The 26070-nt window shown below is 46.9% G+C and overlaps 1 protein-coding gene across 1 annotated transcript in view; it reads left to right on the forward strand.

Moving 5' to 3' along the window:
- IGFBP7 (insulin like growth factor binding protein 7) overlaps window positions 1-26070 on the forward strand; it is a 205971-nt gene that overhangs the window by 89234 nt on the left and 90667 nt on the right. The window contains exon 2 of the mRNA XM_069626113.1: window positions 8576-8685. Within this exon, the coding sequence (XP_069482214.1) occupies window positions 8576-8685 (110 nt within the window). The remainder of the gene's footprint in view (window positions 1-8575; window positions 8686-26070) is intronic.

A 26070-nucleotide genomic window follows, 5' to 3' on the forward strand; every position in this document is an offset into this window, starting at 1 on the left:
AGATAAAACATGACTATTTGGAGTGTCTTCATATAGTGAGAAATGTGACCAGGTCGGAGGTCCTAGGTTAATGCTTGGATTACATATGATAATCCCTGTTACATTGTTCCTTCTTCCTTGCCACAGTACTTGCACTTCTCTTAGTCCTCCCTTGAGGGTGGTGTGTCTTCCGTTTACTTGAATGATTGATAGATTTATTGATTGATTGATTGATGAATTTCTAAAACCCTTCAGACCTAGTCTAGACCGCATCTAGGCGCAGATGGAAAATAACTCCTACTGAAGCTAAGGTTAGTGGATAATGGAATGGAAGGGCTTAGCAAAACAGATAAGCTCTCATTCCGGAAAGGCAGAAAGAGTCTCAATAGTCTGCAGCCCAGATGACAGCATGGTCCAGAATGTTGGCCCAGCTATAGAGATCCCCTGTCACCCCTGAACCGGAATACAGGTGGGGAAGTGAGGAGGAGATTCGGACAGGAAGATCACAAGTACTAAGTAGGGGAATAGCGACCAGGAAGGCATTTGAAGACTATACACAGGATTTTAAATAGAATACGTTTATGAACGGGAGGCCAATGTAAAAGACGTCGGTGCCTGGATTTTTGACTCGATCTAGAGAGTTTGTAGATAAGTTTAATGGCTGCATTCTGGGCTGTCGGAAAATGGTGGATTTCATTTATATGGATGCCTCTGAATAGGCCATTTGAGTAGTCCAAATTTGATTTAATGAGGGTACCATCTATCTCTGCATGCTCATTTGAAGAGAAGAACAGTACAATTCTTTTTAGAAGGTGCAGTCTGTGAAGGTTTGCATTAACCGACTCACCAATTTGAGAGTTTAATCCCAAATCAGCCTGCCAGAGACCACCAACATTCTTGACGCTGTCAACATGGGACAGGGGTAAATCAAATAAGGATGTAAGTTCTGAGTGGTTCGATTGAACTTTCAGATCATTATTTGGACCGCAAAGCTTTATTTCCAATTTGGTAGGGTTTATTTTAAGTCGGTTTTGGACCATCGAATTCTGGACTTCTGATATAAAGGTGGTTAGTTTATCCCAACACTCAGAGAGATTCGTAATTCCAAAGTTGACTTCAGTATCATCAGCATATAAATGATAGCCGAGCTGACATTTCTTGAACAGGGCCATAAGCGGTTCAATATATATGTTGAACAATAGAGGGGTCAAGGGGGAACCATGAAGAACCCTTCTGGAACATGCTACTCTATTTCACGGAAAGGGCCTAAGCAAACTTATTGCGATCCATCCGACAGGAAGGCCTTACTGCAAGCCAAGGCGTTCTTTGACAGGCCGACCAAGAACTCGAGACCAGATAAAAGAATGTTATGGTTGACCATGTCAAATGCGGCAGAGAATTCTAACATAACCAAAACAACGATGACTGTCATTGGCAGCAGCCAAGATGTCGTCATAAGATGTTAAGAGAGCTGTCTCTGTCCCATGTCGGGAGCAGAAACCAGGCGGGTAGATGTCCAGTACTCCAGAGGATTCTCCGAAATCAGAAAGTTGCACTGACACTCTTGTTTCCAGTACCTCAGAAATCCAAGGCAGGCCAGCAATTGGTCATGAAGGCAGGACCCACCAAGGATTTTTTTTTCAGTAAAGGAGACACAGTTGCTTGCTTAAATTGGATAGGAGCTATGCCTTTTGACTTGGATGTGACAGGAAGAGCCAGGTGCCCAGAGGCTTGTTATGCCCCCAGCCCAGAAAGGTGAGGAGGTAGGCCATGCGTTTTGTCAAGCAGCCAGCCGGTTGCAGAAGTTCCCGAGTGCAAGACAACACTGCGGCTTTCAATCCATTCCAGGGACTTATAACACAAAAAAAGAAGAACGCTTCTGGGCGTAATGTGGCCCACAACGAAAGCAGCGGTTTCCGCGTTTTCACACAAAAAATACAAAAGACCCTCTCAGTTGTAACAGATATTTTTAACAAATACAGGTCACATGTTTAAACCTGGCAGATCATACTTAGCCCTTTAACATTCAACGGCAATAGGCTCAGTATCATTACAAAGGTTGACAATTCCACGTTATTTTTCCCATCCTGACATGGATAAACTAAAGAGGGAGGGGGAAAGCAGAAATGAACATTCATAGTAGGCATTGGTTTATTCAGAATGGGCAAGTGCTATGCGTTTCATCGGTACAACATATGACAAGAGGAATACAGACTGTTACAACATATGACAGAAAAATCGCACTTGCCTAACGGTAGTTACAATTGGTAACAGCTAAACATGAAGTAGGGAGAGAGGGGAGAAGTGGAATCAGGGACGTAATTTAGGGTTTGCAACTGCGACCTCCATGGTCTCCCTTGCTAACCTCAAAAAATAAAACATTAAAAAAAACTTTTTTTTAAAAAATTGGGGCTCGTGGGCTGTGACCAGCAGCATGTGGCTCTTTGTTTCTGGCGTGGCTGGTTTTCTGGTAATTATAGCTGGCAAGATAGCTCAGTGGGTAGAGCGCTCGCTGCTGCAATGTGTGTTATCTGCAGGTGCAGGTTCGACTCCAGGCAAGATCAACTCAGCCTTTCTTCCTGCTGAGGTTGATAATGAGTACCAACACAGGTTGGGTTATATTGTATATATATTTGTTCTATATGAAGCGCTTAAGCGTAAGTGCACATCATTATCGTTTGGCCTTGGACATCTGCTTGCATTCACAGTAATTTGGTAATATGGGCCTATAAGCACTGATATTACCGATATATTCTTGTATGCAATGTATATCACTTTACAGTGATACCGTAACCATATTTTTCATAGTATATTTAGAAACAATGCTATGTGATGCCACTTCCTGTTTTGTCAAGGGGTGAAAGGTTGTGTTCCATCGCTTCCCGTGATGTTACTTATGGGTGGGGTCGGCTGACATCACCTCCTGCGATGTTATCAGACTTCAAGGGTTGTGTGATGTCACTTCCGCTATCCCTGGCCTTTTGGTGAAATGACGTCCCTGGGTGGAATAGGGGAAAGGCGAACAAAAACAAATAAGTGCCATAGCCACAAGAAAGGAGAGGGGGGGGACAGGGGGAGGCAGACTATGCACAACCAAAAGAATAGTGGCAGCAGAAGAGAATAATGCCTAAATTCAACTTTAAAGCAGGCAGCTAACACAGACAGAACTCTAGTGACAGCAGATGAAAACAATGCCTAGATGCAACTTTAAAGCAGGCAGCTAACACAGGCAGAACGCTAGTGGCAGCAGTTGTAAAATCACAATGTAATCGGGAGTTGCTCACTCACGAATAAGACAGCCTGGTTACAAATAGCAGTTTTGGCAAGCCAGAAGGAATCAAACGTCGCTACTCATGGCCAGTGAAATCAGATGGATGTGCAGAGGTGGTGGGTCGAAGATGGTGGAAGAGAAAGGGAGTCCAGCCAGGCCCGGACAGGCAAAGACAGGGGCCTTAGAAGTGGGGCCTTGGAGAGGTGGGCTGGCGTTTGCCTGCTGGTTTCGGATTGGCCACTTTAGGTCAAGAACAGGCCAATCACGCAGCAGCATCAGGCTGCTGCAGGTAGTGCTCGGAGGGAGCAATCTTTGGGGGGCCATGTTTGAAGATGGTCAATAACATGAATATGGCCAAACATGAACAAGTAAATTCCCCTGGAGCCCGCTCATGTTGATCAGAGATGGGGGAAGATCAGAGTGATTTAAGGCAGTAAGCGCTGCTATTTTGATCACGAAATAAACCGCCCCTCGAGCACTGAGCTCCAAATGAACCCTACCTGATTAAAGAAAGATAGCTGCAGTACCCGGATCAAAATGAAGCCTCGTGGTGTTGGAGGAGGATCAGAGAGGCCCTCAGTTGTTGCATCTTCAGGTTCTGTGCAGAGTCAAGAGGAAGTGAGGGAAAAGGCACTGTTATGTCACTGAGATATATTTTCGCCCATCGGTGCCATTGGCAGGGTGTCTAGGCGCTTTGCTCTCTAGAGAGATCTGGCAGATCTGAAAGAAGAGGATGGACTGGGTTAGTGAGGAGAAAGTCTGCAAAGGTTAAAGGTAGAAACATCCGATCCAAAGGCAAAAATATAAAGTCTCCACACGTTGGGAATGCCGCTATTAAGCCTCAAGCACTCAGTACAAATGAAATACTTCCCGAATACAAAGTTCAGCACATTGTAAATGAAACCTTAGCTTACACTATAGCACCACTTCACAAGACTCCGTTTAACTATAGAACTGACATAAGCTCACTCATACTTAAATCTAGTGGTGATGTAGTCTGAGTGGTACGACGTTCATCCATCAACCGTTTTCTTTTCGCGGCACTTTTTGCCGAAAAAATATTGCGAAAAAAAACATTGAACAAAATATGAAGGGGGGTAAGGGCGCATAAGGGGTAGGGTGGGGTACAGGGAATAAATAATAGGGGAGGGGGGATTTGAGAGGACCGCCCCAAATAAAAAAAATAAAAAATTCAATGCATTTTTTCGGCAGACACATTTTGACAAAAAAAAGCTGCAAAAAAATGGTGATTATTGAACATAGAACCGTGTGAGTTAAGGTTTGTGGTGTGACGGACTCATAGTAGTGCACTGTTTCCTCAGGCTTTATAGGTCATTTGCTACAATGATCTTTGTTGTTTTTTAAAGCATAACAAATAATAATGGTTAATATATGTGAATAAAGAGCACCTGTGTACAAAATAATTAGCTTTCGGTTTCAAAAGAGGTTAATTTGCAAATGCCATGCAAATACCACAGTCAGGAAAATAAAACACAGGCACTACATCCAAGGCCTTAAAGTACACAAAAACACACTGCGCATGTATTTCTATAATCATAAATGCAGATATATCAATAAACTTCAGAATTTCATCTAAAGGCAACACTCCTGCCTTTGCCAGCTCTGGGAGTAACATCAGTCAATTAGTTAGAAAACATAGTAATATCTCCCTTATATGTTTAACAAGTATTTATCATCAAGTACTTTTATTTCAGTATCGCCATAAAAAGTGTATACAAAACAACAATTACGATAAATACATAAATCCATAGATACATGCTAAATACACCACCGTAAAAAAATTCCATAAAAAGCATTGTCCAGTTTGAGTCATTGTACCATAGCAAATGGTTGTGCTTCAAAGGATCAGTGTCAATCCCACAAGGTTATAAACAGTCCATTCATTGTTGTACCAGCCCTCCTACCGTCTGATTAAGTTTGAGAAACTTGCTTTGCTTCTAAGCAACCAAGCACGATGAATATAAGTCCTCACTCAGGTCGTCTTTTGGGGGGAAAAGGGTTTTCTCAACCCATTAGGGATTGAGTTTGCTTACCTCGCAGCGTGGCAGGTATGTGTGTTTTGGGGATATTGCCAGTGCCTTTTGCTTGGCAGATGCTGGGCGGTGGGCGCCTTGGTTGGCCTGCTCTGTAGCTCGTGCCAGTTGCAATGGAATGAGGGAATGGCAGTGCTATGGAGAATACAGGTATTTTACAGATCTGCTGTTCAGCAGGAACACCGGAGCATGTCGCTCCACTCTAGCCATCTCTCCCAGGGGCCATCACAGGGGATTCGCATTCCAAAGAAAGAAGCATGCAAAGGAAGTTCACAGTTTCCCAGATCCCTTCCTCTTGCCAATGTGCAAGATGTATGTCTGATAAGGGGCATCGGCACCATTGCCCTTCTTTTGCAACCGGCAAAGCACTTCACTAGCCCAGTGCCCAGTTGACCCCAACCTTACTTTCGGCTTCTATACGCCTATGGCTGGTGCACTGGAGACAGTCGTACTCTGTGGAGAACGTGTTATCCTTTACAGACCATCCTTTTCAGGATACAGCTTATCATATTAGACTCCTCTGGGGGGGGGGGGTCAGTGCGGGAGGGGGGGGTCTTCCATGTCTCTATTGCGGTTGAATCTGGTATGAAAGGGATATGTTGTATGTTGTGGTTGGATCTGGTATGAAAGTGAGATGTTATATTGTAGGTCTTGTCTTGTCAATGGCCAGGAGTGCTTGCTAATAGAATGTTGATGCATGAATGCAGCTCAGGAGAATGTTGGGTGGATCTGTGTGTGAATGTTCTGAGAGTGTCAGTTGGGGGCCTGAGCTGGGATAATAGGATGGCCGGTGGGTCTACTCCTCTGTTTGTACTTGTACTACCCATCCATGGAACTGTCCTGTCCATACGTGACTGTAAATACTACAAGAGTAACTGGATTATGTACATACTGTACATACTTTATAATAAAGCCTTACCTGGACCAATCTGAGACTCCACAGCATGTCTGTGTATGAGTGCTGGGTGCTGATGACTACAGAGAGGCTTTACAACAGTCTCCTCTGCACATTCCATCGCCAAGTGCAATGAGAAGGGGCAGGAGCCGGTGCTGTGCTTGTCCAAGCCTGGTGCCACCTCTAGATCCAGAGAAATTTCTAGCACATTATGGAACTATTCCATTGTTTGGTTAAGGAAGAATTGTAAGGAGTTGCTTAGTTACTGAGACTGTGTTGCGGCAGGTTCCATCCACCATGGTTTCCTATGGTGCGTTTCTGAGCTCCTTCCATTGGTTGGCTGAAACCAACATGTCCAGCAAGACTCATGTATTTCCACTTGCCTCTCGGATGGATGCAACAGGGAAGGCCATGACCCGGCGCATTTTCAATGAAGTTTTCGTCATATGCTAAAAGCTTGGCCGGTTCTTTGGTCTAGCCAGTTAAGCCGAGCAGGCCAGTTTATAGAAAGCTTCAGGCAGCAGCGTGATGAAGTGATCAGACAGGGTCTCCACTAGTAGATCAGATCCCGAGGAATCTCAATGAGCTTGAAGGGATGCTTGCGGCATCCAGAGTTATTTGTCTCTTTGGCCTAAAAGAAGCTGTTCCGTTCCTTCTTGTTTCTCACGAGGGTTCAATGTCAGGGAGCGAGCAAGAGACAAAGATGGCCCGGGAATGAGTTGAGGTGTTTTATGGGTTAAGCCCATCCAGTTATTGAGTTGAACTAAATCCAGCAACTGGCCCACCTGGTGGAGTGCTCCTGTTGTGTTGTCTTATGTTGATACATTTGCAATGTCGCCCATCACCGTCAGAGTGGTCTTTCAGGGTGGAGGGCTTGTCCGAATAGTGGGGTAATGCGCTCACAGCAGGGATAACTAGCTTGTGGTATATGGGGGGAATCAAAGAGGAGAGGTGCAGCAGGAGTAGGCTATAAATGAACAGACAATTGGAGAGGTGCAAGGGACTTGCGGGAGAGTGTGCTTGATTGCAGTAGTAGAAGTGTGCGTGCACTCCTTAGTAATAAATTTTACTGAGTGCTGATCATGACTTGTGTGATGGACTCGATATGTGCTCAAGCGTGCCCTTGAGCCGAGGAGGCTTCTTCACTAGATAGTTCCTACTGCCCCTGCCCCACCTTTGATCTTCAAGGGGATTATCTAGGTGCGCTGAGCCCCCTCACAGAAGAGCCAGAATCCGACCTTGGATGTGCACATGTCAATGCGGGGAGCACAAAAGGCAAAGAGGGAAGGGGCAAAACCAGAACCTACAAAAGCCACTCCTGCTGTGCCACCTGATGGGAGAGGCAACTACATCATCCCGTGTAGGTGTTGTTGGACAATGATAGAAGTGACTGTAATTAGTTTGCCAGATCATGATCATGTGTGCACCTCTATTCTGGGGAAGTAGACCTCTGAAATACCTAGCTTCAGGATGTATGTGATTTCTTCAAAAATATTTCACCCAATGGAGACTTCACCAAATCCATGTCACCAAAAACCAAAATTAACATTTTACTTTTTTTTAATAATGCGGGTGGAGACCCCCGCATCTCCCCTCACCCCTCCCTACTCTAACTTATACCCTTATCCCACACCCTACCTGTTATGCATTACGCATATACCTCTTCACCTACCATTTTCTGTGAAATAAATTTGGTGAAATCTCATTAGGTAAAATGGTATTCAGTGAAATCTACGGTAACGTGTCTTTACGCTGTCCTGGGGGATCATAGAATGTGATGCGTCTAGAGTCGGTTGCCTATGCTCAGTTTCCCAATCTCGAGAAAAGATAATGGAATGCAGTGCAGTGTCATGTCATATGTTATGTTTGTGATCTTTTATGCTGCCCCAAACCACCGTTGTAGTGGTTTCAGAACACTTGGCTTGTCTGATAGTTGGAGCGTTGTGACCCCCCCCCCCACCCTACTCCCCACGTAGGGTATCCACATCAGTCTGCAGATGAAAGGGAAGGGATGAAGCGTTGGGGGAATGAGGCTGCAGACAAAACAAACAGTGGTGTTCAAACAGAGGTGGGGCGATACCAGTCCAACACCATCCCGTCTGGGTGATGGTGTGAGAGTTGGAGGTACCGAAGCTTGATATGATATATGATTGGTTATTTATAACGCGCTTAATACGTCGTCTTGCTTCCAAGGCGAGCACGTTGCCCCTGAGCTATCTTCCCGAGTCTTAGGTGTATCTGCATGCAGCAAGCAATTCACACCTTTCCCGCATTATGCATTCGTGGAATCAGACTGTTCATACTCTCTGTACGAAAAGTTATTGGGTAACTTGTGTTTTACTAAGACCAACATGATGTTATTGTCCCTTTCTTCAGCTCCTTCGATCGCCACCCCCCCAAAACAGACCTGGAACATCAGCGGGGCACAGGTGTACCTGAGCTGTGAAGTCATTGGGATCCCGACCCCAATCCTCACTTGGAACAAGGTAAGGTCAGCTCTGTAAATCGTGCTCTGGAGCGTCACACTGGTAAACATTCGCATGCTACATGCAATCCCTTCTTCCCTCCTGAACCCGTGCACTCAAAAGGCGCGTTATGTCGCTGGCACTTACTATAGCGCGTCATTTGCCTTGTTTGCTGCCTCTTGGCACTTCCGGCCCTGCAAGTATAAAGGTGTGGTTATGGTAGGGTGACCAGATTTAAAAAGTAAAAAACCGAGACAGTGCAACTAACATAAAAGTAGGACTAACTCTTGAAAGTGGCTGTCAAGGCTCTACACTTCAGTAGAGGTTGGAGGAGAAGGGGGTTTAAGTGTTCGTGTTCAAATAAACACATATTATAATTCATTGATCACAAACTAACACTATCTTAAGTTGTAAAATGCAGCATTTCTTGTGTGAGATTGTGCATTCATGCCTGTCGACTATAAAGACCGACAACCAAAAACCAGGACCACTGCAGCTTCCAATGGAAACATAATCTTGAGAAAGGGGGACAGAGCACCAACAACCGGGACGTCTGAACACCCTATGTTATGGATGAGCTATTGGGAGATGAGCAGAGATAGCTATTAGATCGGCTGGCGAGACAGGTATGGGGTTACTGCTGCCTGCATGTGGGCGTGCTTTGCATGCAGCATGCATAAGAATAGTTTAGGTGTTGGTGTCCAGCAAGCCAAGGCCTGTGTGGAGATTTGTGTAGGGGTATGCTTAGGTAGAATTAGGGATATGCCTAGGTTGCAAGAGGGATAGAGTTGGGAGATGTAGTGAGCCCTAGATACGCGCGACGCTTGCTGTTTGAGGACAGGAAGGGAAGTGGAGGGTGTTATGGTAGGTTTGCGTGGGTATTGCTTCGGTGAGTAGGTTGAGAGGCTACCCACATTGCCCAATTTTTCAGAACTGGATCAGCGGTGACACCCACACCGCCCATCCGTTCCTCGCAGCATAGCCTGCCATAGCGCATAAGGAGTGAGTGAGTAATGGCACCATGGAAGTGGACATAAACAAAATGGCGTCCACCAATTGGGCCACGCCATTGCTAATTCACAGTATTTTAAATACACTTGCAATGGCACCCCATTATGAGCAACGGCACAGTGCAAGAGAGGACGAGGCGTAGACAGGGTACGGCCTGAGCGGGCAAGGCCCATCCAAAATCTGTAAATGCCCACTCTGCAGCTCTGTGTGATGTTAATGTCACTGCGGTGGGCCCAACTACATTAGCTTCAGGCCCCACTTGTTAGACAATCCCGACTATGCCTCCAGGACGAACACAGATCAGGAGGCAAAGTTGAGGAATATGTTGAGTGATGGAGAAAAGGGACACCAATGAAGAGGCTCTGACAGTCCTCTAGTTGCTCAGTGCTACATATATATCTTAGTCCAGTGGGAAGAGAAGGGGGGGCCTTACCTTTCTAATGTTGAGTCATTCAAAATACGTGGAGGCAATGATAGTATGATTGAGGGCGGTGATGCCCGTCTTGTTTTCGACTACACGCGCAGGTTCTCTGCAGGAGAGAAGTAGATGAGCCAGCTGAGGTTTGGAACAGGGGCGCCACCCTTATAAAAACTCTGGCACCCCCACCGGGCCATTCAGTTATGTGTGTTTGTTTTGCTATGCCACCCCAAGATTTCCAGTGTGGCCACCCCTGTGAAACATGTCTGGGGGCGCCACTGGTTTGGGAGAGTAGAGTGGAGGCATCGATGTGCCGTCCGACCATGAGCGGTTGCGAGTCACTCAGGCAGCTTGACTTGGTAGGTGATGGGGTTTGGTGGGATGGGAAAGAGAACAATATTTGGATGTTGACAAATAAGTAATAGACCTAAAGAGGGGTTGATGATCCCGATGGAAGTAGTACATAGGAAGAAAATGAGGGGACCCGGCAACGAGGCTTGCAAAGAACTCACTATATAAGAGGGTGCTTGCAGAGTAGTGTCAGGAGCACAAAGATATAACTAATCCTTAAGAGACCAGATTTGTTGCCTTTGCCTAGAGAAGAGTTCCCTCGCACAGCAAAGATGGGCGCTCATTGACACAAGATACAGCCACCCCTTGGGCGTGGGGCCTTGGCACTGTGCAGGAAATGGCCCGGCCCCTCTAGCATCACACACAGCCCGTCCTTGGTTCCCTCGTGATGCACAGGGCTGCTTCCTTGGAATCCCACATGCTTGCTAGGCTTGCATTCCAGAGCTTACCCCTCCCATGCCCGAGGGGGCCATTGCTTCCAACTAATCCGCGTTTTGTTCATTTTCCTTTTAATGTGGGCTGTAGTTGAACACTGGCATTCGGGGCATCTGTGGAATGCTTGGGGCGTAGACTGGGCATAAGCCCTGCGGCTCAGAGCGCCAGGGCTCGGTGTTGGTTTAGGACCTGGTGCAGGGCCCGGCAGCCCCAGGTGCTCCGTGCCTTTCCTGCCCTCCAGATGTTGAAGTGCAGTTTCAGCCATATTTACTTTTGAGTTATTTCCAAATGTTTTCTTGAAACTTGATTGATTATAAAGCAATGTCTGTGACAGCGAAGGTGCCTTTTGTAATCCTATAAATCACTGTAGTGCCTGATTTGAAGACACCCCACCTAAAACCACTACGCTTGTTTTGGCTTTATCAACATTTAGAGGTTTGTGGGAAAGTGTTCTAATGATAACCCAGCGTCCATTCCTGATCTAATATGTATCCTGGGCACTAAGAACCCTCCAGCCTGCCCGGGGAGATGCCTTATCCCCCAAAATGATCTCAGACAATAAGGATATCTTTGCCCCTTTATTGACCAAACTTATCAATGCCTCACTCGGCACCTGCATTGTCCTTGAAAATATCAAAAATGTTGCTGTGACCCCCTTACTAAAAAGAAACAGGGTTAGACCCTTGCGACACAAGCAACTTAAGACCAATAACTAACTGCAACTTCCTATTAAAAATCATGGACACGGTGCCCACGTTACAACTCCAGACATTTGTAGAAACCATCGGTGCTCTACATCCCAGAGAGTCAGGCTTCCGACCTTCCCACAGTGATGAGACTGCCCTTGTCGCTCTGCAGATGCCTATGTTGGGAATCATGGATAGGGGAAAGGCTACGCTATTGGTTCTATTGGACTTGTCGGCAGCCTTTGATCTCCTGGACCATGAGCGTCTACGCCACACCCTGAGAGATATTGTCCACTGCTCTGAAAAAACATCCAAATGGGTCCACTCCTTTCTAACCGGCCGGCTGTCTAGAGACTGCTGGGGAGATGCCTCTGCAACGCTGCCCCTACCACCGGTGGAATACCTCAGGGGGCTTGTAATTCCCTGGTACATTTCAACCTATATGCTAGACCACTCTGCAGCCTTTTGGAAGACAGGGGGTATATTTCACCAACTATTCAGACGATCCTGGAGATCTCTGGGGACTATGAGAAAGAGGTAGCGAACCTAGAACGTATTTTATTTATTTTTTACTTTATTGATTATTTATAAAGTGTTCATACAGCAAGACAGTGGCACAGGGGAAGGCAAGGAAACAAGGAAGAAGAATAGACAATGGCCCTCATTACGACCCTGGCGGAAATCGCGGTGCTAAATGCACCGCGGAGCACGGCGGAAAGCTGCCGATAGCGCCATGGAGGTTGGCGGATTTTCCGCCCCATGCCGACCTTGGCGGGGCGGTAAATCCCCATTCCCCATTTTACCCTTCCCCATTCCCATTTTTGCCCCATAGGGTATAATGGGAGTGGGGAAGGCGTTAATTGCGCCACCGCAAAATACGGTGGCGTAATTAACATCAAGGTCCCGTAGCGCCATGGATTTCTCCGCCCGGAAAAACCAGGCGGAAAACGTTCCATGGCGCTACGGGAACTCGTAGTAGGGCGGACGGGTCCGCCCGCGAATAACGCTGGCGTAAACCCACTCCGCCAGGGTCGTAATGAGGGCCAATGGAATTAACAATCAATAAATAGAAAGAAACAGCGGTCCTACAAAGCCTTGTGATATTTGGAGCGTGCAAGTGCAGTGAAAGAAAAGGGTAAAGGGCGGGGGTCAGGGTAAGTGCTAATTAAGATCCCCTAGGGGAGGAAATGCCGGAGGTTCCTGAATGGGGGCAGCAGGTATGTGCATGAGGCAGAGACAACCCAGGGGAAGGGGGAGGTCTACTGCCCGACAGGTAAGTGCGGGCAGAGGCAAAACAATCCGACAGGGAGGTGTGGGCCCGGTGGGCAGTGCAAGGGAGTGCTGGGGGCGATTGGGCACAAGGCCAGGACCCTATTGGACTCTTAAGGGACCAGGCCGCCAATCTCATTGACAGAGGGGATGGATTAGCACAGAAGAGGGAAGGAGGAGGAGGAGAAGAGAAATCTCTTCAGTTGTTTGCTGAACATGAGGTGGTCCCGTTCGAGAGGGAGAGGGAGACTTTTCCATAGGAGGGAGCCAGCTGAGGAGAGATATCTGCCCCAGCTCTCTGCTTGGAGAAGAGATGGATCAGCAGAGAGTTGGAGCCAGAAGATCAGAGGGATCTGGGGGGAGAGTATTTAGTAAGAGAGAGTTGCAGGCAGCATGGTCCCAGCCCCCAGACAGCCTTATGGATGATGCAGAGGGTCTTGAATTTGCTCCTTGCAACAAATGGGAACCAGTGGAGAGAGTTTAGGGCTGGAGAGATACGATCCTGGGGCTTGAGGCCAAGGATAAGTCCTGCAGCCCTATTCTAGATTAGTTGAAGAGCACAGAAAGAGGCAGGTTGAGGAAGAGGCTGTTACAGTAATCTAGCCTGGAGAGGACCAGAGCTCTAAAGACATTGGGGGTCATTCCGAGGTTGGAGGTAAGGGATTACCGGCACCTGTAAGGGCACCGATGGCGGTAATCCCTTACCTCCGTATTCCGAGTTCCCTTTGCGGGTCCCTCTTTACCTCCTGCTTTTAGCAGGAGTAAATTACGGGACCCGCAAAGTGACCTTGGAGTAAATTACGGCACCGTAATTTACGGTGCCGTAATTACCTCCTTCCCCATTCCCATTGAGCCCTATGGGGGCAGAAATGGGGATGGGGAAGGGCTATGGTGAATGGGGAATTACCGGTCCATCCAACCTTGGAATGGACCGGAAATTACTCCATTCACCATGCCGCTATTCCATGGAGTAAATAGCTCCATGGTTGCTAACCATGGAGCTATTTACTCCATGGTGTAGTCCTAACTCGGAATGAGGGCCATTGAGCTTCTGGGGAAGGTGAGGAATGGGAGAATGCCTCTAAGGCGATGAAGTTGAAAGTGGGCCCTCTTGGTCCAAGATGTGAGGGGTGAAGGAGAGAGAGGAGTCAAAGATGACCCTGAGATTTCTGGCCTCAGTGGAAGGAAAGGGAGGTGGACCCATAGAGGGCAGCTAGAGTGCAGGAGGGAATCGGGGAGCAGGTGTCCCGATTGGTAGGATCTCAGTCTTACTGGCATTAAGACAGATATCATTGGAGGTGCACCAAGACTGAATGACAGACAGGCAGTCAGGGATGATAGAGGAAGAGGAGGAGGAGGAAGAAGAGGGGAGCTTAAAGAAGAGTTCTGTTTCATCAGCGTAACACTGGAAATGAGGGGAGAAGGCAGATATCAGATGAGCAAGAGGTGCTAGGTAGATGTTGAAAAACCAAGGCGAGAGGATAGAGCCCTGGGGGACACCACAAGTAGAGAGAGGGGTGGGGAAGGGGAAGGAGCCTGGGAGGGGTGTTCCGCAAGGAAGGAGATCAACCAATCCAGTGCCCGGTCGGCGATACCAAGTGTATCTTGAAAGCACATTATGAGGATAGAATGGTTGACCGTGTCAAAGGAGGAAGAGAGATCAAGGAGAATGAGAACAGCAGGAGAGTTAGAGTCAAGATTTGCGAGCAGTTCTTCATGGGTGCTCAGGAGAGCAGTTCCCGTGCCTCTGGAAGCTCTGAATCCAGATTGATGGTCAAATAAACAACCAGCGAGCTCAGTGTGTTGGGTCAGTTGGGGGATGACCAACTTCTTCAGGAGTTTATCAAGGAAGGGTGTGGTAGATATAGGGCGGTAGTTGGCTGGATACAAGGGGTCAGCAGAAGGCTTTTTTAGGAGAGGGTGCACAAGGGAGTGCTTGAGGGAAGAAGGGAAAGATCCAGATGCTAAGGAGTGGTTACAGAAGTTAGCAATAGCCGGCGCGAGGGAGGTGATGTTGTCCTTAATGGTTCTGAAAGAACAAGGGGACATCTGTTTGGAGGAGACCTTCAAAGAGTGGACTACTCTAGAGATCTCATCCGTGGTGATAGGTGAGAAGGAGGAGAAAGTGAGTGGGGGTGGAGGAGAGGCCAAGGGAGGCAGGTGGAGAGGGGGAGGAGAGGAAGAGAGATAGAGAGAGGTCAGAATGTCATGTATTCTGGAGGAGAAATGGGTGGCCAGTGCATTGCAGAGGGCATGTGAAGGAAGAGGGGAGGTGGAGACTGCAGATAGATTGGCTAGTTCCTTGCAGATTTTGAAGAGCTCAGCCGTGTTGTTAGAGGCTCCAGAGATACAGGCCTGGATGTGAGCCGTCTTCCTGGAGTGGATAGAGTGCCGGCATTGCCTTTAGGGTAGGCTACAGGCCGGTTTGTCAGGGGATGAACCCGAGGTCTGCCACTTCTGTTGAGCAACTCTGCACTTGCGTTTGAGAGCGGATAGATCAGAGTTGTACCAGGTGTTATGCTTGGAGGGATGTTTCAGGTGGATCCTTGTGACAGGGTCAAGAATGTCGATAGTGTTAGTGATAGCAAGATCGAGATTGTCAAGGACAGAATCAGTGTGGGAGTCAAGAGGAGGGGAATGAGGAGGGATGAAGGTGGAGGCAAACCCAGCAGCTGACACCCATTTCATCGGACGGATGACCGCAAAGGAGGCTGGCAGTGCTGGTGGAGGCTTGGCCAGGGGTCCGAGAGGTCCTAAATGTGAAAAGAGGAGAGAGTGGTCAGACCAGAAGAGAGGGACAGTGAGACGGCTGGAGAGTGGACTATCAGAAGGGATGAAGGCATCAAGAGTGTGTAGGGCCGGAGGGGAGAACAGTGAGGCAGAGAGAGGTACAGAGATCACGGAAGAGTGAGGAGGTAGGAACCGTGGAGTCAAGGTGGATGTTGAAATCTCCAAGGAGGAGAATTTAGAGGTAAAGGTCATAAGAGAAGAGGTGAAGTCAGCCCATTCCCAGAGGAAGGCAACCACTGGGCCAGGGGGTCTGTAGATAGTGGCAAGAATGAGAGAGAGTCAGAGAGACGACAAGCTTGCAAACAAGACTTTCAAAGGAGGATTAGGGCTGGGTGAGTATGAGGGAGATAGGGACCCACTCAGGGAAGATCAGGTCTACTCCACCACCACGTCGGTTGGACCTGGGCTTGGAAAGGATCTTGTTGCTGACTGGGTGATAGGAGTCACTGAGCTGGCATTGATCCATGTCTCGGTGAGAGCAAGGACGTCGAGATCAAAGTCTTCAAGAAGGAGGCAGATGTCAGAGGTATGTTTGACAGTAGATCGAGCATTCAGATTGGCTAAGTGTAGCTGGTCACCACCTTTGAAGGTTTTCTGGGCAGGCGTACAGGGGGTGTGGTACACCCGTTGGAGGTGGTGAAGGAGATACAGAGAGAGAAGAAGGAGGAGTAGTGGCAGAAGGTAGGATGTTGATGAAGGCCGGCAGGCACCGTCAAAGAGAAAAGGATTGGGTTGAGGACCCTGGGCTATGACAGGGCCATTATGATAGACAGTATTAATGCACGTAGAGGATAAAAAGTGCACCAAGAGTACTTCCCATCTAGTGCTGCCATTAATGGGCGAGGAGGAAAAAGGGGAGAGATCTGATGAGGGGTCCATGGGTCTGGAGAAGGGACAGAGAAGAGGATATCTGTGATAATCTGTCTGGAAGTAGCACTAACATAGGTGTCAGCGATAGGGAGGTCAGGGTTAGAGGCCAGGAGATCTTTTGTAAGCTTTTTTCTTCCAGGAATCGAGAAAGAGGAGGGATAGTTGATAGAGTAGCAGGTAGAATAGATGGGGTAGATGGAGAGTGCCATGGAGGCGGAGAAGGAGGGAGAGAATGGAGAGGCTGCACAATGCACGGGTATGCTCACCAGGCGGCCTAGCAGCCGAGGGACGCAGGAAGATGCACAGATGAAAGCACACCTAGATTTGAATGTTCCCAAAAGGCATAAAAAGCAGCACACACTTGAGGAAGCACATACGCAAACACACCTAGATTCGAATTTTCCCTAAAGCCCTAAAAAGCAACACAAAATTGAGGATGCACAGTTGTAAACACACCCAGATTCGAATTTTCCCAAAAGCACAAAATTGAGGATGCACAGATGCAAGCACACCATAGAGACAGAACGTACAGCAGATCAGCAATGCAATGTAACAAAAAAGCATCTACATGTGAGTAACAAGCCCACAAGTGAGAGGCAGCATTTGGCTGAATATAGAAAGTGGCTCATAGACAACAGATAGAGTGAGAATGTAGAGACAGTTACAGTGATAAATAGAAGGCAGGAGAGTTAGAAGAGAGCAGGGCTATGGTGCTTTCTGGTGAGGGATAACATGGATGATGCGGTCCCCTTAGAGAGGGGTTGGCGAGGGGCAGTCAGTCAAAAGCCGCAAAGATGCATGCCACGTGGTGGAGGACTGTAGTTGAGGCACACATTTGTGTGGTGAGGTGCTGCACGTAGGGCAAGTCAGGGGTGCAGAGAAACGACATGGCCGCAGGACCAGGTAACATCCTGTAGGTATTGATGGGTAGTGGTAAGATAGGGGTGCACTGCACTTACCAGTAGTCACTGTTAGCTGGTGTAGTAACGCATCTACTGGCTTCTCCAGGCTCAGATAGGGAGGGACCTGGACCTTAGATGGCCGGCAATCACCTGCCGGCTCTGGGGCTGGGTCAGAGTAAAGGAAGGCCCAGCCAATCACCAGGCAGGCCCCCGGAAGCAGACTCAGCAGCTCCATAGGCCGCACGTGCGGCCATGTGCAAGCCCTCGCCGGTCCTGAGAGCAGGGTACACACAATGATGAAGGACAGGCACCAGCCCTGGAAGCAAGGGCAAGACCTGTGGGTGGAAGAAGAACGATTCAATGACCTGATATAATCATGGATGACGAAAAATGGGATGTGCTTCAACAGAGAAAAACAGGGCTTCTAATCTTTGGATCACCACAAGCAAGGGCCAAACTAAAACCTAAATATCAATCTTTTCCCATCCGTGATTGCAACATCCCTGTACTAGGCAAGATAAAAACTCTTGGCATACATCTCAATTCCTCCCTGAGTGCGGAAACCCATGCTAATCAGGTTGAAGAAAATTGTACCTACTACCTTAGGCTCATAGAAAATGTGCCCTTATCTTACTGACGCCAACTGTGCCATCATAGCACAGTCTGTCATCTTGTCTAGGATGGACTACTGCAACACCCTTCTTATTGGTGCTGACAATAAAAGCTTGCAGAAACTTCAAACCATCCAAAATGACACAGTTCTTATCATAAAAAAGATCTCAAGAAGAAAGCCCATATTACAGTGCAGACAGACACTGCACTGGCCCGAGTTCAAGTTAAAGCAGCCACTATGGTGCATAAATGTCTCCACAGGAAAACTCCAGCCTACATGAAAAATCGAATTACCTACTACGGGCCAACCAGATCATTGCACTCATCTAACTTGGTGCATGTAAACTGCCCAACCTTCAAACGGACCAAAGGCATGGGCAAATCCTTTGTCGTATGCTCAGACAAAATTTGGAACACTCTCCCACTACCATTACAGCAAGAAGTCAATTTCAGATCCTTCAGGAGGTCACTAAAGACCCTCCTTTTTGAGTGATTCTCTGGTCCCTTTTCTCCCATTGTTCCGACAATTGTCCTGTGATATTGTTGTCTACCTTGTGTATTTGTGCATCCTGATGCCCACGGGTTTCGGTGCGTTATACATTTATAAATAAATAAATGTCGGCTTTCAGAAGAAACTAGTGAATACTTTTTAAAGGAGTCAGGATAGTATCAATTGTTACTATGAGATACAGTGGGGATCGCTAATTGTAAATTAAGATTGCTGTCTGTATACTAAAGGTTTAGGTACGGTTTTTAAAACGCTAGTAAATTGAAACAGGGCTGACTGGGTCAGGGCCGGCTAGCTGGATCTAGGTCAATGCATAAAGCCACGCAGAGGGCAGAGCTCTCAACTAGAAGACCCTTGGAAGCTGGCACCTCTTTTAGAATCATTTTGATCATCCTGACAATGTAAGTGCCCTCCATAAACTAAACTGTTACCCCTACATGAAAGCGCATACCAACATCAGACAATATGGCCATAAGTTTCGCCCTCCGGGCTTTTTCAAGGTAAATGACCCAAAGCCATTCTGATGTACATTAAAATGATTTCTGCTGCCAATTAGGACTTGGACAGCAGCTTCTGAGACAAGAGAGAAGATTCATGTGCATCCATAAAGTTCCTATTGATTGTTAAGAGAACAAAGAGAGCAAAACATGATAATTAAACTAAGAAAAAGAGAAGAAGAAAAGACAAAAATGTAAAAAGAAATGAAATGGTTTCATTAGCAACAATACGAAAAAAATACGTGAAAATTATAATAAATCAGAAAAACGTTGACAGGCATCAGCACAATAACTGAGTAAATAATAGAAAGATATGTGAGAATAGAACACCCATTATTATGTCTATGTACCAAATGGCTTTCTTTGCGTCTATGATTGATCGAGGGTCCCCCATAGACTGCAGAGGGATCCCTTTCCCACTAAATATTCATCACCCTCCAAATATGGGCTTTCTTTTCCAGGGACCTCCTTTGGATCACCCTCCACAGGTCTCAAACTTCCCCCTCCTTGGAAACTCAACTGGCTGCGAGGCATGCCTGTGGGTGTCTACAGGTCTGCTGTGCAAATCGTGGTCCCACGGCACTGCTCCATTGCTACGTGGCGCGTGTGGGTCTTAGAAGTGGCAAAGCGGCAGGTGCTGTGGGGCAGTATTGGTGTAATAGCTGGTGTGAAGTAGGTTAGATGGGCTGAGCATGGGACCTAGTGCTGGAATATTACACAAAGTCTCTCTGGGGGAGCTAGTGGGTTTGACATGTGCCACGCATGGGTTCTCAACTTGGTAAGGTGTTGACAGTTGGATGGACAAGCTGTGAGCATTGATCAGAGGCTCTCACACACAGCATGAAAACTCTCACTATCGAGGAGAAATTCAACTTCAATTGATAGCTGTGTGCAAAGAAAAGTGGCCGGTTCTGGATTTCCAAAGTCCCTGGTGACCAATAATGACCTTCCCATCCTGACAACCCATGACTGATTGAAACACCCCAGTCTCCCCAGTAATGGACCTTGCATAGATGGCTATGGCATACTCTTCAACTGGGACTAGAAGACAGTTCCACTGCCATGGCCACTAGAGCCCACCATCTCGGGAAAGCAGGGAAGCATGGAGATTGACACTCGGTGTGCGAAAGACATTCATAAGATAATAAATAAGATATAGGAAAGTATCAGCTTAACCCCTTGTTTGTTTGTTTGTTTGTTTGTTTATTGATTTTATATAGCGCGCCAAACCCAAAGGTAACAGGGCGCTACAGAGAACAGGAAAACAAGATTACTTAAAAGCTTAGTTACAAGGCACAGTATAAGCATATACATTACATCAATTACATTGTCAGTGTCGAGTATAAGCATATACTTGACATCACGACAAATTAGTTAAGGAATATACATATGTACATTCAGGTTAGTAGGTAAGGATTGGTCCATGGTTAAACTTGGGGTCATTGGAATGTAGACATGCAAGTATATTCCGTCTAAAGCTGTAGTAGGATTGGTCTGTTCCGATGTCAAGTGGGAGGGCATTCCAGTATTGGGCAGCCTTAACTGGGAAGCTACTGCCGCCTGTTTTGTTTAGTCTAAATGTTGGTATCTGAAGGCAGTAGGAGTTAGCGGTTCTGGTGGAGTGAGTGGAAGTTTTTCTCACAATTCTTGCTGCTAGGTAGTGGGGGGCTAGATTATTAAGACATTTGTAGGTGAGTGATGCTGTCTTAAGTGAGATTCTGTCGCAGATTTTGAGCCATTTATGTTTTCTTCTAGTGTTAGAAATGTGTTCTTTAGAGGGTAAATTGAGGGCAGTTCTAAGGGCATTATTTTGTAGTGTTTGAATTTTGTCAATGATGTATTTGTTAGCTCCCAGATACAGAGCATTGCAATAGTCCAGTTTGGAGAGTATTAGGGCATTGGCAATGATGATGCAGCTGGCTTGGGAGAGGAAGGCTCTACTTGCCCTGATAAGCTTGCAAATGTAAGCTGTGGAGGATGCAAGGGAGTTAACTTGTTTCTTTAGTGTTAGGGCTGAGTCAAGGTGAAAGCCTAGTGTTTCTACTGTTTTGGAAAATGTGATTATATTGCCATCAATGTTAAATGCTGAATAGTCGGGGCTATGTTTTTTTAAATTGGAAGTGGATCCGAGGAGTAGGATTTCAGTTTTATCATCATTAAGGCATAGTCCACGTGTGGCCATACATGCCTGAATGATGAGATATAACCCTGTTAGTGCCCAGTCTGAAGTGCCTGGTAGGGTACTTCTGGGTAATGATCTGGCAACTCTGGGTGTGGTTTCCAGCACCCAAGGCCTCCAAGTAAGAAGAAAAGAGAACTGACTAGATTGGTCCGGCAAGCAACTTTAAGAGACTTTCCCTTTGAGATCAAGGAGAAATCCAGTATCTTCAATGGAACCTGGGGTCCGTCAGCCACTTCTCTCACAAAGAAGGAGATCATGGAGAAATCCAGAGTCTCAGGAAAGAAAAAGGGTCTCAAGCCCAAACCTTCCTTAAAGAAAAGAGTTTCTGCCAGATGGAAACTCCAGGTCACACCAGTGACCCAACTTCCAGCTGAGGCTGAGGTGGTAGATGAAGAACTCCCTACTGGTGAAACAGAGACAGAGGTCATTCTTTCCTGCATAGAAGATCTGGATCCTAGAGACCATTCTGAGCTGTGAACTTTACTTGCAGAAGGTGGGCCCTCTAGGACAGATTTAAGCAGAGGACAAAGAGAGTGTCTCTCTCTTGAAGGTCTGTGCCAGCAGGCAGCTTCCCAGATGGAAGGGCAAGAGCCAGGGAAGCATAGACTGTACTGGGAGGTTGGGCTCCTCTAAAGTGAGCATACAGAGACTACTCCAGGGGATCTCAGGAGACTGGTGGTACCCCTAGTCATAAGATTAAAGTTTCTAGAGTTGTCCCATGAGATCTGTCTGGCTGGTCACCTGAGCACCAAGAGGACTAAAGAGAGAATCGCCTTGTCCTTCGACTGGCCCAAGATGGGTGCAGAGGTAGACAAGCACTGTAGAAGCTGCCACACTTGCCAATTGTGTGGCAAAATTAGTTCCAAGAATGTAGCACACTTAGTGCCCTTCCCGTTGGTGGGAGTTCCTTTTGAGAGGGTGAGGATCGACATTGTTGGTACCCTTGACCCTCCAACCACCTCAGGCAACCGGTAAATAGTGGTTGTATTAGATCATGCTAATAAATACCATAAGGCCATACCTATGAGGACTATTACTGCGCAGGAATTGGCTAAGGCCCTACTTGGTATTTATACCTGAGTAGGGTTTCCTAAGGAGGTAGTATCTGACACAGGGTCACATTTTAAGTCCCACTACATGCAGGCTATGTGAAAAAACTGTGGGGTCACCTACAAGTTCTCAACATCCTACCATCCCCAAACCAAAAGGTTGGTGGAAAAGTTTAATAGAACCACGAAGAGCGTGATCAGTGCTTTAGAAGAACCCCTTAGAAGAAAGTGAGACCTTCTACTGCCATGCCTTCTTTTTGCTTACAGAGAGGTGCCTCAAGCTGGACTGGGCTATAGTCTCTTTGAGCTCGTCTACGGTCATCCGGACAGAGGCCCCTTGGCCTGATTAAAGAAGGGCTGGAGAGTGTTCCTCCCTTAAAGCCAGTCCGAGTTACTGACTATGTGCTAGGCCTCAGACATAAGATGGCACAGATGATGACTGACGCTTCATAAAACATGAAAGCTGGTCAAGCCGTGGTCAAGCATTGACATGACCAACAACCTATCATCATTGATTTTATTCCAGAGAAGCTGGTTCTTGTTATGGTCCAAACAAAACAAAGAGTTTTGCAGGACAAATGGACAGGTCCCTTCAAGGTTGTAGGCAAGCTTGGAGAGGTCAACTATTTGGTGGACTTGGGCAACCCAAAGGAGGCCCCTAGTGTCTTTCACACCAACTGCCTGAAGGCTTATGTCCCCAGACCAGAGATGGGAGCTTTGCTTCTAGCCTCTGAACAAGAAGGAAGAGGAGGAGAGTGAACTTCTCCCTGATCTTCTTGAGGGAAACCCCTCAGATGGATCTGTAGAAGGAGACAAACTCTCTTCTGACCTGACACTGCATCAACAAGAGGAGTGCAAAGGATTGTTAACTCAGTTTCCCCATCTGTTCTCACTAACACCAACCTTTGCCCCATCGGGTCAGCATGATATTGATACGGGTGACAATGTGCCAGTCAAAATCAGGGGCTACAGAATGTCAGACCAAGTGAGGAATCACATTAATGAGGTCAACAACATGCTTGACCTTGGAGTCATTGAACACTCCACAAGTCCATGGGGTAGTCTAGTTGTACTAGTACCAAAAGCAGGTACCAAGGAATTAACGTTCTACGTGGACTATAGGGCTTTAAATGCAGTCACCAAGAGTGATGCCCATCCATTACCTAGGGCAGATGAGCTGGTGGACAAACTTAGATCTACCAAGGTCCTCAGCACCGTTGACGTAACGTCAGGCTATTGGCAAATAGCCCTGACAGACAATGCCAAGGCAAAAAAGAGCATTTTCTGCACCTGAAGGCTAGTACCAGTTTAAGGTAATGCCGTATGGACTGAAATATGCACCAGCTACTTTCCAGAGGATGGGTTATAATGTTCTGAATGGGCTAGAGTACTTCTGCATGGCATACTTGGACGAAATTGCAGTGTTCAGCACCACTTGGGAAGAACATCTTGACCACTTTGGATATGTGTTGCAGGATACACAACAGGCCCATCTGACCATCAAGGCTAGCAAATGTCAGGATAGTCAGAGTAAAGTGGTCTACCTTGGGCATGAGGTAGGAGGAGGTGAGATCAAGCCTTTACCCATCAGAGTACGAGCTGTACAACACTGGGCTACCCCTACTACTGAAACACATGTGACAGCTTTTCTGTGCCTCACAGGCTACTAAAAGAACTTCATTGAGATCTATGGGTCCATAGCTTCTCCTCTGAATGTCATATCTTCTCCAACATTTCCTAAGAAAGTGAAGTGGACAGAAGATTGTTGCAACTCATTCCAGAGGCTAAATTCCAGTGCAGAGGATCAGTGCGAAGAGCTCCAGATTATTTATTAGTTTATGACATTTATATAACACCCTAACCGTGGGGTATCACAGCGTTCATTATTTATGCAATTTGGTTACAGACAAACATACTTGAAGAGCCAAGTTTATACAGGTGTTTTGAATACATGATATGATTGCTTGTTTGTGATGTTCATTGGGAGGGTGGTTTCAGTGACCCCAAAGCTTATACCCAGACCTTTATAGTGCAGACTGATGCCTCTAACACAGGGATTGGGACAATGCTTAGCCAACTGGATGTGCAAGGCAGGGACCACCCCATCTGCTTTATTAGTAGAAAATTAAAAGGTAGAGAGACAAGGTGGGCAACCATGGAACGTGAGGGTTTTGCCATTGTGTGGGCTTTGAAGAAGTTTAGACTATACTTGTATGGGATTACTTCTAAATTCAAACAAACCACTAACCCTTGAGTTGGTTAATGCAGATGAAGGGGGATAATCCCAAACTGCTCAGGTGGTCCATTAGCCTTCAAGGCTTTGACTTCACTATTGAGCATAGGGCAGGTACTAACTATAAGAATGCTGATGGTCTCTCCAGCAAGTATGACTAACTGGAATAAGTTATTCATCCAGGAGTGGATTAAATCATCCTGTCCCTTAGTCTGGGGGCATAGGGGAGGTGTTAGGGAGAATTTTCATTTCTTGTGCCAAATCCCCTCAACCTGAGAGACCCCCAGCACCTTTGATGGATCTCTGGGACCTTTTACCACTCACTCATTCTTTTTGCTCTGTAGTGGGAACCCTATTTTTATGCTACTGTAATTCCTTTTACTTTTAATGAAGTTATGCTTTCCTCCATGTATTTCACTACAGGCGTCTGTACCTGATTGTTGCAGCACACAGTACCTTATGTTCAGTGTTGCTGGGGAGTCCCTTGGGCTTCCCTTTTTATTTCTACTATTCCCTGAGAACTATACTTTTATCTTACTTACCTTTCGTTTTGTGGGGTCAGCACACACCACCTTATGTGGAGTGCCGAGGGGCTACACTGTAAGCTTTTATAGTTACAGTAACAGACCGACCTAAATGGGTGGTGGCAGTGGATACATTTTTCTATAATTTTTGTGTTAGTTACTCGCAGGCTATTTTCATGGCTGCAGTACAGCACTTATGGGTGACCATTTTTCAAAATGGCCACAGTCTTCTGTTATCACCATTTTTAATTTGTGTGTTTCGTCTTGGCCCTCCTTCCGCCATTCCAAGTGGGGGTGGGTCCTGTATGAGTTTTGCCTTTGGCGGGATCCCATTGTGAAGCCTGCCAAGGCTCCAGTGTGTCTGCTGAGGCAGGAATTGAGGGACGTGCCTGACTCCTCTCTGGTCTTTGTTTTATGATATGACTGGCTGGAACCAGTTTGAAGTGGGCAGCTGGCTGTCCTAGAAGGACAGCCACCCCCAGGTGTTTGACAGGTCCATAGAACTGAATGAATGGGTTCCTGCATAAAGGGGAAAGGCTTTTGGGACAGAAGGCTAAGTCAACCACTGGAATTGAAGTTCCGAAGAAGACAACCAGAGACGCCTGCAACACCTCCAGTAACCGCAGAAGCTCCGCCACAGTACTGCTGCTGTCCTGACCTTGTTTCTGAATTGCCTGGGAAGCTCCACCAAAGATGTCTTCCTCCTTTAGGCTAGTGAGCATAACCAGCCTGAAGCCACTGTTCAATTTGAGCCATGCCTCGACATCGTGCGGCCTTTCAGGGCTGAAGAATCCCAATACCCGGGCTATCTCGACTACCTAAAGTGCATTGCCTTACTGTGGAAGAATCTTACTGAAACTTTGGTGGCATCCATGTGGACCTCCAGAAGCATGAATCCTCTCCTCAGAGTCCCCTCACCTGAGCACAGGACCGATAAAAGAAGAAGAGTCCAACCAGCAGTGATCATTCGCCGCTCTTGCTGAGAAAAAGGAGCCAAAACCACAAACTGACGCAGGAGTACAAAGAATTATTTACTGGTGAATCCCTCTCTTGACTACTGCTGCTGCAG

This window comes from Ambystoma mexicanum, chromosome 6p, assembly GCF_040938575.1.
Source record: "Ambystoma mexicanum isolate Mex_15411 chromosome 6p, UKY_AmexF1_1, whole genome shotgun sequence".
Taxonomy (NCBI): Eukaryota; Metazoa; Chordata; class Amphibia; order Caudata; family Ambystomatidae; genus Ambystoma; species Ambystoma mexicanum.